At 37.8% G+C, this 15,831-nt stretch overlaps 1 protein-coding gene across 3 annotated transcripts in view; it reads left to right on the top strand.

Annotated features, from left to right (window-relative positions):
- Window positions 1–975: 975 nt before the first annotated feature.
- Window positions 976–15,831, top strand: part of LOC127437712 (neuroplastin-like) — a 30,830-nt gene continuing 15,974 nt past the window's right edge. Inside the window, exons 1-6 of one of the 3 annotated variants that reach the window (XM_051692803.1) lie at window positions 976–1,257; window positions 7,705–8,052; window positions 8,979–9,153; window positions 11,229–11,323; window positions 14,665–14,798; window positions 15,549–15,822. In XM_051692803.1, the coding sequence (XP_051548763.1) occupies window positions 1,185–1,257; window positions 7,705–8,052; window positions 8,979–9,153; window positions 11,229–11,323; window positions 14,665–14,798; window positions 15,549–15,822 (1,099 nt within the window). In that variant the 5' untranslated portion in view covers window positions 976–1,184. The remainder of the gene's footprint in view (window positions 1,258–7,704; window positions 8,053–8,978; window positions 9,154–11,228; window positions 11,324–14,664; window positions 14,799–15,548; window positions 15,823–15,831) is intronic. The other 2 variants (XM_051692804.1, XM_051692805.1) reach the window with 2 other exon arrangements.

Raw genomic sequence — 15,831 nt, 5'->3', positions numbered from 1 at the left:
AGTCTTGTATTGAGCAGCCTTGTATTGACTTGTATTGAACAGTCTTGTATTGAACAGACTTGTATTGAACAGTCTTGTATTGAGCAGCCTTGTATTGACTTGTATTGAACAGACTTGTATTGACTTGTATTGAACAGTCTTGTATTGACTTGTATTGAACAGTCTAGTATTGACTTGTATTGAACAGTCTTGTATTGAGCAGTCTTGTATTGACTTATATTGAACAGTCTTGTATTGACTTGTATTGAACAGTCTTGTATTGACTTGTATTGAACAGTCTTGTATTGACTTGTTTTGAACAGTCTTGTATTGAACAGTTTTGTATTGACTTGTATTGAACAGTCTTGTATTGACTTGTAATGAACAGTCTGGTATTGACTTATATTGAACAATCTTGTATTGACTTGTATTGAACAGTCTTGTATTGACTTGTATTGAACAGTCTTTTATTGACTTGTATTGAACAGTCTTGTATTGAACAGTCTTGTATTGAACAGTTTTGTATTGACTTGTATTGAACAGTCTTGTATTAAGCAGCATTGTATTGACTTGTATTGAACAGTCTTGTATTGAACAGACTTTTATTGACTTGTATTGAACAGTCTTGTATTGAGCAGTCTTGTTTTGAACAGTCTTGTTTAACTTGAATTGAACAGTCTTGTATTGAGCAGTCTTGTATCGAACAGTCTTGTTTTGAACAGTCTTGTATTGACTTGTACTGAACAGTCTTGTATTGTACAGTCTTGTGTTGAGGTGTATTGAACAGTCTTGTTTAACTTGAATTGAACAGTCTTGTATTGACTTGTATTGAAGCCAATTTTCTCCACGAGCCCCCTAAGGACCACCAAATAACCCTTAAAGAAACGATTTTAATTTGATAATTAGTACACCTGAGGATTCTGTTTATTTATCTGGGATGTAGGCAGGACAGGTCTGCTCTCGCGGGAATTTAAGAGGACAGCGCCATCGTCTTCTAGCCTCTTTAAAACCGGATGTAAGTGTAACGACTGCATCTACTTATCCGCGCGCGCTATTGCTAGGCGACGGGCTTCTGCGTGACCCGATTCGAGCTCCATCCAGGGTCGCCTCGTCATTGTAGCTGCTCCCTCTCCACTCACTTCTTCCTCCGCATCCCTCTACACATATCTCTACACATATTCCAGGTAGTCGGACGACCTAGAAAAATGTCTTGCGCGGGGAATCGGTTGATGATATTATTCGGAGTCTTGATGCTGCATTCGGGCTCCGCTCAGAACGGTAAGGCTTTTCTAAAAAAAAAAAAATGTGTTTCATTTCGCCTAAGGAATAGTGTGATCATAAATAGGCGGAATGTCTTGCGGTTGATAAGAGAACGATGTCTTCATGGTTGCGGCAGATGCAGGTAATTTCAGTGCAAAGGATAAACTCACCTCTCCGTAACATTGCTTTTTCAAATACTCAGAAGTAAATGGACGCTCATGAGAGGTGACAGTTATGTGTATTACATATGTAAGAAAAATGTCCTTGTGGATATGAATGGCAAAGCGCATTGCAAATCAGTTTTAAAACAGAGCTGAACCAGACAGTCCAAGGAGCCGTACAGACTGAGCGCTTTCTTGCTCTAAAACGCGCAGTAAGCGCAACGCATATAACAGAACGCAGACGCGCTTTTAAAAGTTGATGCTCTTTTTTTTTACCTGACACGCGTCTAAAAAACGCGTCTAGACGTCCATTTAGTGAATGTAGTGAATCGACGGAAAACGATCTTAGACGGACACAAAATGCGTTCGATGTGAACGGCCCTTTAAATTCCAGCCTACTTAAATATTCTCACAGATGGGTTACATTTTTATATTTGGCGACTCGTCCCAGAGGGAGCATCTATTTGTAGCTGTGTTAATTTGTGTTCAGGCTTCTTTAAGAGTCGATTCCCTTTCAAGAGAATCATTGAGAAAGGACGATGAGGGAACCGCTGATCGGGTCATCTGCTTGTTAATGAAACCCATCCTGGCCTAACACGGACCGACAATATCGAGAATTCAGTGCAAACAGAATGAGTGATAATGAATCTTTCGGCTTTCGTGTTTCACACTTGTGCTTGATTTGCATGTGACAATCTAATGCTGAGGCTTATGACTCAGGAATTCATCAGGAAAGCTACTGCATGTTCCCATTTGTTTTGTGTTTCGAATACGATCTCCAGTGATTGATTTCGAAACTGTTTTTGCGCATATATTCTTGGTAACTAACTAGTCAAATAGGAAATAACGGTACGGTAGAGGCAGGTACCCGCTTTGAGCACCGGTCCTCTGCAGCGCCGTAAATAGCACCAGTCCATTCTGCTGCATGTTCTATTTATAGTGCCGATGCAGCAATGGGATGCATGCGTTAATGTCCTCCCCGTGCGCGCGGACATGTTAAAGTCTTAACCGCGGTGCATTATGACGTCATAGACGCTCTCAATTAATGAGCTGTATGACATGAGACCGTCCGATTTAAATGGAGGCAGTGGCAGACTGGCCATTGGGAGAACCGAGACTTTTCCCGGTGGGCCGGCCGCGAAATGGGGCCGCATGGGACGCCGCGTTATGCAGAACGCGCCACAAAACGGCGCCGCGATATGCGGAAGGGGGCAGCGATATGCAGAAAAGGACAGCAACCCCCAATATTTTATTGGTTACAATATGAAAAAGTACCTCCTACTGAAAAATCTACCTATTTGCTTACCTGACTGTCCAAGAGAATTGGCAATTTCTCTCCAACTCTTCTCTTTCTCCACCCGGTTGTGGTACAGTTCAGAGGAAACATCAAATTGGCACTGGTGCTCCTGCCAATGTTCCACTAATTTTTCCTCCATTTCTTCGGTCCAGTGAGACTTTCTTGATACCACAGCCATGCTAGTTGATGTTCTGTTGCAGGTACATCAGGACTCCTCCCACTGAAACTTCCCGTGCCCCGTTTCTTGCTCTCTCATTAGCTGAAGGTCAACACTGCACTTGTATTCAGTCAAAACAAAACTGTCAGCGAGTGAAAATTGGGCCTAAAATCGTGTAGTGTAAACTTGGCATAATGTGTTCTTTATTTTGTCAAATTCTCACCTCTTGCATCATCAAACTAAATTAAATGCTATTAATTAAGGTGCAAAAGTACTTGATGTCCATGTGCATGATTCAGTGACCCATTAATTGGACTCAGCTGTCTCCTAATAAACTGTACATCATTGCCTATGTGTTTCTTGTGAAGAGCCACAATCTCGTGAGGAGATCAAAACCGACACATCTCCTTTCATCTCTCATCAGTGCTTTTTATCTTTCGCAGACACAAATGCATGACCGAACATACACACACATATTTGATTAAATAGATCATTCTGGCATTGTCTTTGCATGGTTCTGGGTAGTGTTGTCAAAAGTACCGGAACTTCGGTACCAAGTCGGTACTAAAATAAAAAAAGATGTAACGATACCAGTGATTCTACAGTACCAGCAGTACCGACTCTATGTCCTTGTCTGACAAGCGCACATTATGACTGACACACGATTGCTTTCAAATGCTCATATGCTTATTTAAGCATGTGCTCTGTTACTCCTTTTACACTGAAATGCACAACTAATCAAATTAAAATTGTGATATATCCTAGTGTGACTGTTAAACCGCAAAATGATGCAATCTTAGTCTGTATGCACTGCATGAGCTTTTAATGAATGTGTGAAGCAGACCACTCATACACTGGAAACTCCACAGTCTACGAGAATCATTCGCGTTGAATGAGAGATGACAGAGCAGATCACTAATCCACTCTGAAGCGTTATTTTTATATAATTAAATAACAGCATTTGCGCTTTAACAATCACACTGAGCCATGTTGTGAACTGTTTATCCGGAGAGGTTAAACTTCTGTCAAAATAAAAGCTTGATTCATAATAAAAGCTAAACGCCTGAAATTGAAGAAATGGCAAAAGAAAAATATTATAACTGTATAGTAAAATGAAGTGATTATAGTGAAAATAATGATTATAATAATAAATAATGATTAATGAATAATGATTGTAAAAATAATACAAAATAATAAAAATTAAGCAATATATTACAAGCAAGAGTGCTTTTGTACTGAATAAAAGTTTGTTAAAAAATGCAATGGTATGTTGACAAGTAATTGTTTATTTTTTACTTGTTAAAACTTTTAAAAGTTTAAGGAACATTTTTTGATTAGACACCATTTTGATAATGAAAGGAAATTAAACTTTAAAACATGGAATTCTGGAAAAATAATAATAAAAAAAAAAGGAAAAAATGATTTGGGGGAAAAAATAAAAACAGATTTCAGTAGGGCCCTGCTTAAAAACAAATTAGTGTTATAAACACTTGAAGGAAACATGCATATCTTTTAATTTATTATTTACATTGAAATTTAACTGTAAATTAGGCTAAAAGAGTGTGTTTAATAGCACATGATCATATTAGCAAATTGTTTGATGTGGTATCAGAATTGGTATCGAAAACCGTGAAATTTCACTGGTATCGGTACCGACAACTGAAATTTTGGTACCACGACAACACTAGCTCTGGGTATCAAGAACACAACAGGGCTATCTGCCTTCAGGGTAATAAGGTTTTCGCTTCCATCCTTAGTGAGTGTCTATTCGTGTGGATTCATTAGCATGCAAACTCTTACCACATACAGTAACTACAAGTCCACTATTGCATATACTGCAAGGGGATGTCACACAGTTTTCATACCTTTTAAGCAATTCCCTTTAAAGAGGCTGCTGGAAGCTTATTACTTCAGTAAGTTGTGAGGGTCAGACACTATGTTGGTTTCTTTTCAAGCACACAGGGATGTGGGAAGCTCCTCATTTAGTTTGCCTTTGTTTCGTCTTCTAATTGTGAGTACATGCTATGTAGCACTTGACAATGAAGTTCTTTACATTAACATTAGTAACGCATAGGTATCATAAACTAAAAATGAACGAGACATTTTTTTAAAATTATTATTCCGTTAATGTCAAAATACAAATATACTGTTGTTCATCGTAAGTTCATAATGCATTAACTATTGCTAATGTATACAACTTTTAATGTTAAAAATATAATTAGTATAGTATGTAATGAACATTGCATGCTGTAAAATATTGTTCATTGTTAACTCATGTTACACTCAAAAAATGAACTTTCACCATTGTCAGTTTTACGCAATCCCCATGTTCATATTACTAAAAAAATTTATGTAACCAACAGAAATTAAATCAGTTGAGTTGATTCAACTAAAAAGTTGCCTTGTTAGCATAACTTAATCCATTTGCATTGGGACAACATTAACATTTTTGTTTGGTTAATTGAGACTGGGCAGAGAATTTCTAGTTCCCAGCATGCTTTGCATGAGACTTGACAGGAAGAGTAAATTTTTAAATTTAAGTGTTATTTTATGTGTCAAGATAAATATAAAGGGGGAGATGTGTTGGTGTTTAATGTTTTGTTATGTTGAAATTTAGAAGAAAGTTGGAGTTTTGTGGTTTATGGTGAAGAGTGGTGCTTGAGCCTATAGAGGACCAATACATTTAGATTATTCTGCAGTACATGTGGCCTTGTCCATTGAGTAATTTCTGTGCTAACTGTGATGCTCCTGTTCTACCCACTCCATATGGGACTCGAACTAGCGTCTCCAGCATGGGAGGCGGTTGCGCTAACAAGGAGGCTAAAGCCTCTAACGTCAGTCACTAATGCACCTCTTGAGGTCAGGAGAGTGAGGTTTATACACATTGCACCTCTATCTATCAGCTGGCCACCATTACATAACCGTAACATAGTAACCAAGTTGCACTCAGTAGTGCTACCCACCAGCATGATATAGCATGCTAACATTTCCTGTCACTAGCTAGCATAGCACTAAAACAGTTTGATATGAGATATTTTGAGTTACATTTTGTTGGGTTTACTTGATTCAGTTAAGTTGCTTCTACTTGAAGTTTGAAGTTGGAATTACATGGTCATTTTAATTTAAGAAAACTCATTTCAAGCATGTGGAACCACTGTCCATAACTGAATCAAGTTCAGCCAAAGAGTTATTTTATATTTTACATTTGGGCATATTGTGTTTTATTATTATTAATTACACACATTTATTGTACAAAGTTACCACATTGCTTAGGCCTGGAAAACATATTTTTTAAAGTCTCACCTAAATCTACCCCAACAACTGACTGTATGACACAAGCTTATATTTTATATTTTATGATATAAAACCCCTGGTATCTTGCATCACCCTTGTTGAGCATAATGGTTGTCTAGATGTAAAAAAATCATATCTAGTCCTGCTGTATTTCTCTTTGTGATCATAATTTTATGATTACACAATCACTATCAATAGAATCAGAGGAGCTGTAAGTAAAATAAACTGTTCTGTTTAACATGACAATGAAATGCAACCATCAAAAAGCTCCTCCGCACATTTACACAACATATTCTCAAAGGAAACATTTTGTAGTTCATTTTTATTTGCTCTATTGATCTTTTTCGTCTCTTCTTCCCACAAGCTCAAATCTGACCCACTGACAATACATCCTTTAAACAAAGTAAATATAGGAACATTTGCCTTTTTTAACCAATAGTACAATAACCAAAAAGTGGTGCATTTGAATTTGAAACAAAAGTTGCCCAAATATGTAGCAAAAGTGGGCGATGCAAGAAAAAAACAAGAATAAAATGTTCTAAACTTTAATTGTACTTGTTACTTGAAACTTTTTACTTGTACAGTACTTGTAAATTACTGTGCTTCCACTCACTGTTCAGCTTCTTTTTTTTTTTTCTCAATACAAGTGTTTTAATTGTATTTTTCGCTGATGACATTGGAAAGCAGAAAGCCCTAATGATAGATCACTATGCCTCTCCAATTTTGTTGGTATAGACACTTATTGCATTATCCGGATTGTTTACACTTTCCAAAGTGTCGTACTTTATCTCTGAATGCAATCAGCTTACACTGCACAGTGAATGAGAGGGAGGCAGACATGCATGAAGTGTGGTTTGCAGTCCTCCCCATTTTAAAAGGCCTACCTGCTCAACTAGTATGCTTCTATGGAAACAGCCTGTCTATCAGCACACCCACATATGAATAGTGAGATTGCACTGAGGTGCTCGGATTTAGAGTACTATAGACGTTACGGCACTGCTCAAGGCCATCTACCTTTCTGAACTGCATCATGGATTCTGCATTACCTCCAAACTGTATAGCTATGTTCAGAAAAACATACTACCATACTACACTTAAAATATCTACAAGTAAAAAGTATGTAAACTATCCACAGTATGCACATTTTTGTATCTATAAAACAAACTGATCGCACTGTGAATTTGGTGACAGTAGGTCCAAAGTTCTACTTTTGAAATCGGTGTGCTTACCGAAATTCAAACTTCTGCCCCGAGTGGCCGACGCAGGACGTGTTGTTGAACATTTCGGCAGATGTGAGCTCCAGTTTGAAAGCTAGTATTCAATTTCAAAACATATCCCTTACCTGTTTTATTTTCTTGATTTCAGTCATTTTTGTTTAATGTTCATTTATTTATTTAATTTTAAATGTTTTGTTTGTACTTTTGAGTTTAATCTTTTATGTTTTCTTCTTTCCACCCTCTGCCCTCTCTTTTACTTCTTTTCCTTTACTCCCATCTCTTTATTTATGTTTTTCCTCCTGTTTTACTCTGCTGACCCATCTCTGTGCCGCCCCTCAGCGGGTTTCGTGAAGTCCCCTCTCTCTGAGACTAAGCTGACGGGCGACACCTTTGAGCTGTACTGTGATGTGGTGGGGAAGCCCACCCCTGAGATCCAGTGGTGGTATGCAGAGGTGAACAGGGTTGACAGCTTCTTCCAGCTGTGGGATGGCGCGCGCAAGCAACGCATGTCCATCAACACTGCGTACGGAATCAACGGAGTTAGCGTATTAGCCGTCACTCGCGTCACCATCGAGGATTCTGGGATTTACGAGTGCAGAGCCAGTAATGACCCGCGGCGTAACGATTTACGCCAGAATCCATCAACTACCTGGATACGAGCCCAGGCAACAGTTACCGTGTTGCAGAGTGAGTTAACTGTGCAATCCCCGTGTAGTTGGGGGGGTTGTTGCTAAAGAAACCATATGCCCCCCTTGATTTTTCCTCCTTTTAAAATAGTTCGGTGGCCAAGTTTAGAGGATGTGGGATCTAGTTTTAGTCGATCTTCCCTTTTCCACCTCCCTTTGTTTTAGTATGAAAATATCTGTAACGGCACTACTAAACAGTCTGTGTAACTCCCTCTGTAGATCACTCCTGCCCTTATCATATCTAGATATGCTGCAGTATATATGCAATGACCTATTTTTGTAGCCAGCAAGCCCTTATTGAGTGTAAATTAAAACATCCTTGTCCTGCTCCTTGAGAAATTTCTGTGTTTCTTTCTTTGTGTTGTTGACCATGACAATAGTACACTTTTTTGCTGTTCCGAGGAATCCTTGGAATCTTGTAAGATAGCTAGTCAAGTGGTCAACCAAATATGAGTGGTCAACCAAAAATAAACCATGACGGCACGATCAGGACTTGTATTATCCTGAAGGGGTTTATTTAATGAGAATGACCGGCTGACTGTAAATTATCCTGCTTATTACACAGCTGTTTACCAAATAAATCTATAAATGGACATGAAATATTGATTTAAGTTGAAATTTGTTGAATAAACTGCAGACATTATACAAAAACATTTGACCGCAGAATGCTGCAATTTGACAAATCAGTATCAAGTATTCCAGAGAGCTGTGTAATAACAAATGATATTCTATAGAATATCAAACAATATTCTGTAGGTGAAAGTGTTAATAAATTGATTCATATTTGTATTATTCTATTTAGAAAGCTGTGATGCAATATGTACAGCATATGACACACATACTGTATATAGAGGTATATTCGCAGTCCTCTTCAATCAATATGATGTAGTATTTCTCTGGCCTTGACTGAAACATCTGTGTTTTCAGAACCATCAATCTTTTCATCAGATCATATGATCTTACCCATGGGTTACCACAGCCCACCAATCACGCTTCAGTGCAACCTCACATCTTCTCAAAACGCCCACCGAGCGAGCTTCTGGATGAAGAATGGGGAGGAGATACCAGACACAAGGGGCGATGGCAAGAACACAGAATACAAGTACTTACTTCTGTAATATTGAACATTTTATGTGCTGTTTATACATGATGGTTTGGTACATATTATAGCAATGTTTTTTTCTGGCATTTTGGTCATCATGGAACTGGGATTATACATTTTACTCATTTGAAACAGGCTGTTTTATATGTAACTCTAAACTAGCTGTAATTAAAGGGATAGTTGACCCAAAAATGAAAATGATCAAATAGAAAAGAATAAAAGACCTCAGGTCTAAATATACCAAGATAAACTTCTTAAAAATTGTGAGTTAAAAATTGGTAGTGTATAGTCATTCTCATTAGCTGAGTTAGCCTTTGTTTTGTAAACGTTTAATATGGTGGCTGACTATCTGCTGTTGATGGCGCTCTGTACTGGTCTAATTCCAGTCCAAGGTCTCCCTCTTTACGGCCACGTGTTGTTAATCTCTCTGCCTGACTCCTAATCTAATCAGACTAATCATATGTGCACTAGCTAGTGCACTGATAACATTTAACCTGCTTTAGTGTTAACTCTACCTGAAGGTTATTCATTCTGTGCAAGTGCACTGATTCTTTTAACAATAATGCCAATGAGTTGAATTGATTACCATCTGTTAAAGAGGTTATTAATAAATAAGGTTGTCTGATGTGTTATAATGGTGTATAATAGGTGTTAATAAGAAATCGTAAAAAAAAATATAGTTTAAAACACTTGTCAAGTTCTTGGAAATATAATCTTGGTGTCCAATTTGGTTTCATAAATTTTTATAGCATTTTCTACAAAATAAATAAATAAATAAAATAAAAATAAAAATGTCATGTGGTGTAGCCATCAAGTAAAAAGTATTAAAATAATTTCCTTGCATATCGAGTACATGAGTATAAATAAATGTATTCATTAAATAAAAAAAAAAAAATTCAAACACATTTTTCAGGGTAATTAAAAAAAATATATATATATATATATATATATATATATCACAAATTTTTCTCACAGTTACATCGTGACCGCCGTGACCTTCGTCGCACGCAAGGCGAGGTCGGTCGCAGAGCGGAGTTCCTGTATCAGCCCTGGGTCGGTCCTACCCTCGTGCAGATCTTTCAGCGCCTTGGCCTGGTGGACCTGCAGGATGGCCATGGCATGCAGGGTGGAAGCGGCCTGACCTGCGGCCTTGTAAGCCTTCATCATTAAAGAGGAAGAGAACTTACAGGCCTTGGAAGGGAGCCTTGGTCGGTCGCACCAGGTGGCTGTGCCCTGCAGGCATAAATGCACCGTGTGGCAGCAGTGCAGTGCATAAAATCATGCAGATACGAGTCTGGAGCTTCAGTTAATGTTCACATCAACCATCATAATGGGGAAAAATGTGATCTCAGTGATTTGGACCATGGCATGATTGTTGGTGCCAGTATTGGTGTTGGTGTTGATTATTTCTATAACTGCTGATCTCCTGGAATTTTCACACACAACATTCTCTAGAATTTACTCAGAATGGTGCCAAAAACAAAAAACATCCAGTGATGGGCAGTTCTGCGGATGGAAATGCCTTGTTGATGAGAGAGGTCAACAGAGAATGGCCAGACTGGTTCAAACTGACAAAGTCTAAAGTAACTCCAATAACCGCTCTGTAAAATTGTGGTGAGAAGAAAATCATCTCAAATGCTATTCTGAGATGCGGGTTGGTGCTGTTTTGCTGGCACGAGGGGGATCTACACAATAATAGACAGGTGGTTTTAATCTTGTGGCTGATCGGTGTATATAAAAAGAATATATCAATATTATAATTAAATAGTAATCATTATTATTAATAATAATAATATATAAATAGGCCTATCCGAGGCACTATAAATGTATGAGAGTTACATTTTAAAATTAGTTTCGAGACACTTCCGGTTTAAGCCACATCTGGTTCTATCTGAATACAGAAACAGATACAAATAATTTTGTCATAATAACAGACACAGATAATGGCTTCGCTGCACACCCCTACAAAATACAACATCCACACATGTGGACACGGGGTTGCACAAGGTTAATTGAAAGACTTAATGGATTATCTGTTCTTTTAAAATGTGAACTGCATGTTTTCTTTTACACAGACTTACTAAACCCAGGCCAGATGATGCGGGCGAGTATATGTGCGTGTACATATTCGACATGGCCCCTCCAGCAAATGCCACCATTGAGGTAAAAGGTAAGCTAATCACCTCATATTGCTCAAAATTTACAACATAAAATTGAATTGTCTGTACTTTATTTAATATCCCCACAAGTGATTTTCAGATGGTTTAGAAGGATGTTTTTTTGATGAGTGTCAACATTTTAAACCCGTCTATGGGGTCAATCTGTTTTTCCATCTCTTGCACACAGCATATGCTGAGTCAGAGGTGTGCTTGGATGCTCAGAAAGGCTATAACAGCATGGAAGTGAGCATTAGCTTAGTTAGTTGGGCAGGAAAGACATCCAGGTTTTGTTCACTACTAGGCAATACAGGATGAGAATAGTTTACAATATTGATCATTATGTGGACTGCTATTAAGCATTATGATGTATGCTATATTAATTAACGTTATCATTCAAAAGTCCATTTGTGGAAATGCTTCTATTTAGCTTTTTTAATTTAATGCAGTGTTTTTTATTATTATCAGCATAACAATTTGAGTGAAAAGTTGAATTAAAAAATTTACGTGAATTTCATTAATGACAGCATGCACTCAAGCTGGCATAGACCTGATGATCCATGTAATCCCAGCATGTTTTGAGAATGTTCCAAAGAGCATCATGTGTGCATCAATGGAAGCAAGGAAATCTGACCTTTCATTCGTAGGAATAACTGTAACATTGTCAGTGTCACAAATTTGCTTTCTTCATCGGTGATCAAGAAATAGTGCAGAATCTTAAATATTTCTTATTAATTTGACGTCATAATATTTATTTGTTTTAATTTGATCAAATTCCTAAATAATAGAATTTAGGCCTGGAATTGTAGACATTTGAATCCCAGATTTTCAGTGTGTACTCAGACATTTAAACTCCACTGTATATACTGAAGATATTTCATTCTTTTTCAGTTTGTGCTGAAAAATGCTTTGATTTCTAAGACCTACATTCGCCAGATGTGTATACCAAAATGTCAGCTACAGTACCAAATCAGATCTCCTCATGATCCTCTGTTAAATAATTGCCTTAAAGCTAACAGGCTGTTTGGTTTGTGTGCGAGAGATCATCAGCTGGTAAAGTGCCATTCGGTTTAAGCCTGTCCTGGTCACCTCTTTCTGGTTATCCTGCGGTCAGCTCACAGGCACCAGATGGTGGCCTGCATATCTGAGGGGGTGGGGATATAATCTCCCTCTCCCTCTCATGCACTCTCCTGAGGCATTTGGTGTCACTTAAGGCTGAATTAACCTTTAAACAGTCATGATTCATCATTCGACTTATGAATCACAATATGTGAAGCTTTATTTTTTTTTTGCTTCTACATGAACGTTTAGCGTATTTGTGTGAGCTCTCAATCTATCATGAATAATATAGCAACCTTTTGATGTAAAAGCTTTAAATTTAATATTGCTGCTGGTCGCTCAGTGACTAAGCCTTTGAGACTTCAATGTAAATCATCCAATTATGGCTCCATATATTCAGTGTATATGTTTTTACATAGCATATAACTGTCCTTTGAGACATGAAATATTACATAAATTAGATCTTAACCATTTAGACTTCAAATGCCAGTGACAGCAGCAGATGGTAAAATAAAAATAATTGCAGGGGTCCAAAAGTCTGAGACCACTAGTGGAAATGCAGTTTTGACATGCTTGTGTGCTTCAATGGAGGCAAGAAAATCTGACTTTCAGATCACATCAAACAATGTCACAAATTTGCTTATTTGATTAGTGACATAGAGATCCAGTGCAGAATCTATTCTAAAATGTAACATTTAATTTTTCAGGTTTAAATATTAATAATTAAAAAAAAAAAAAAAATAGTCTCAGACTGTTGAACCCGACTGTACATATATTTTCATATACATCATATTCTAAAGTCCCAAACCAGATCTTCACACTTAACTACCAAATTTCTGATTTAAAAACAGGAACAGACTTCATTGTCTGCAATGGAAAACCAGGTGCTTAAAGGTGCTTTCAGGAATTTTTCCTCAAGAAATGTTTACTCTTAAAGAAATTAACAGTAATTTGGAAACATATGCATAAAATCGTGAGCAGTCACATGAGATCATATAACGCTGGTATCATATCAGTAGCCATATATCAGTAACCTTAAAAATGCTGTATTATTTTACACAGAGAGGGTCTCCTTATGGGGGCTGCCATGTTACGATCACATGACCAGCTGAACACTGCTCGCTTAAGCCCTTCGATCAGCCGTGAATGCTTGGCATCTGTGTGTAGTACATGTGACACATATTTCGTCATCAACAGATTGCTCGAGCACTGAACACGTGCGGCTCGATTTTGTTTATTTTTCCTGCACATACTCTTTAAAACAGGCTTTACATAAATCTTCTAAGTGGTTAATTGATTGATTCATGTTCAGCATTGTAAAGGGCTAAGGTGCATTCAGTCTCAGCAACAGAGAAATTCCTAGGTAATGCAAATGAGTCCATTGGCACCTGCTTTTGATCAGAAAAGGGTTTGGCACTCATGATGTGCTTAGTGGTCAGTGCATATAGATCTGACTTCTTATCACATAGTATGACTTTGCGTATGTCTTCAATAATTATTTGCCCAAAATCGCCAAAAAATTGCTAAGTACTGTATATTTAAATATAGCCATAATATAAACTATGTCGCAGAATATCATTAAAAGTCACAGCAACTATGTGAAAATCAATAAATTTGGTGACAAATTCCCCAAATTTGCAACACTGGATATGCATGTCAAGTGTGCGTGTGTAAGGAGGTCAGGAGATACCTGCATTTGTATAACTCGAGTCTGAAGGAATAACAAAGACATCTTTATGGGTCTTAACTCCTGAAGAGAAATATTCTTGTATCTCATAGCAGGCGAAGCACATGCGCCAACCACCTGTGTATGCGCGCACAGTCAAATGAAGTATACTTTGAAAGGCTGAGCGTTTAACTGAACTTTATTTTTTTGGGCTTTAATCTCAGAAACCGCCCTGTTATTGAACACTTAAGTCACTGATTAAATCAATTATGGCTGACTGTGAATAGTGAATTTCTACAATGCATCGGTAACTGAAAACTATTTCAACTGTTTTGTTGAATGATGCTGCATCCATGCCACTGGGTGTCAGTGTAAGTCCAAGACGACATAATTAAAATTACTGTGTGAGTGCACCTTTAAAGGAATAGTTCACCCAAAAATTAATATTCTGTCATCATTTGCTCGACATCATGTAGTTCCAAACCCATATGACTTTCTCTCTTCTGGAGAACATAGAATGTAAATGAGTAAATGATGATATAATTTACATTTTTGGGTGAGCTATCCCTTTGTGCAGAGCAATGTATTCTGATATTAAAGGTCTCACTATCTTCTGCTCTCCTCTCATAGCTGTGCCAGACATCACAGGGCACAAGCGCAGTGAGAATAAGAATGAGGGGGAGAATGCCGTCCTCTACTGCAAATCCGTGGGTTATCCTTATCCCCTGTGGGCCTGGCGTAAACTTGACAATGGCATCTACATGGTATCCTTATCTTTATCTTTTAGTTTGGTAGTTCAAAGGAATGGTTCTCTCAAAAATAATTTACTCACCGTCGTGTCTAAACTAAAACCCATATGACTCTCTTTCTTTTCTTATTTCTTACACTAAAGGAGATGTTTGGTAGAGTATTGGCACTGCTATTTAAAAAAAAAAAAAAAAAAGCACCATAAAAGTATCATAAAAGTAGTCCATGCAATTCCTGTGCTGTATTCCAAGTCTTCAGAAGATATATAATAGCTTTGTGTGTGGAACAGACCGAAAATCTTCTGTCAGATATTCCCACCAATAAACATCCCCTTCGCCATAGCTTTCAACTTTCATGTGCTTGATATTAAGTCAATAATGACTTAAATTTTGGTCAATTCCTCACAAAAAGCTATCACATGGCTTCAGAGGACTTGGAATACAGCACACAACTCCTATAAACCACTTTTATGGTATTTATTTATTTATTTTTAGAGACTGTCCCTGGCCACTGTATGCTTTCATTGTGTGTTAAAATATAGAGAAAAAAAAAGAGCAAAGTGAACATTATTCAGTTACTTATTAGTTATTTATAGTTATTTATTACTTTAGTTGCCTTTAAACATTTTTAGTTTAATACAAGGTTAACTTTTTTTATCAGATATGTGCAGAATTGTATTAGTGTATAAATGGATGGCTTTCCTTCACCCTCGTTCACCTCTCCTTCTTGCCACTGTTTTTCCTCCTACTCCATCAATCACCTCCCAGGAAATTGACAACTCCTCCGGCCGTTTCTTCGTCAGCAACAAGGATGGCTACACCGAGCTGTCCATCATCAACCTGGACATCACCGCCGACCCTGGAGAATATGAGTGCAACGCGACCAATGTCATTGGCTCCACCTCCATGATATCTGTGCTGCGGGTTCGGAGCATCCTGGCCCCCCTGTGGCCCCTCCTAGGGGTCCTCGCCGAGATCATCATCCTGGTACTCATCATCGTCATCTACGAGAAGCGCAAGAAGCCAGATGACGTGCCTGACGGTGAGTTTG

Source organism: Myxocyprinus asiaticus, chromosome 48 (assembly GCF_019703515.2).
Source record: "Myxocyprinus asiaticus isolate MX2 ecotype Aquarium Trade chromosome 48, UBuf_Myxa_2, whole genome shotgun sequence".
Classification (NCBI taxonomy): Eukaryota; Metazoa; Chordata; class Actinopteri; order Cypriniformes; family Catostomidae; genus Myxocyprinus; species Myxocyprinus asiaticus.
This window is presented reverse-complemented; position numbering and strand designations above follow the sequence as displayed.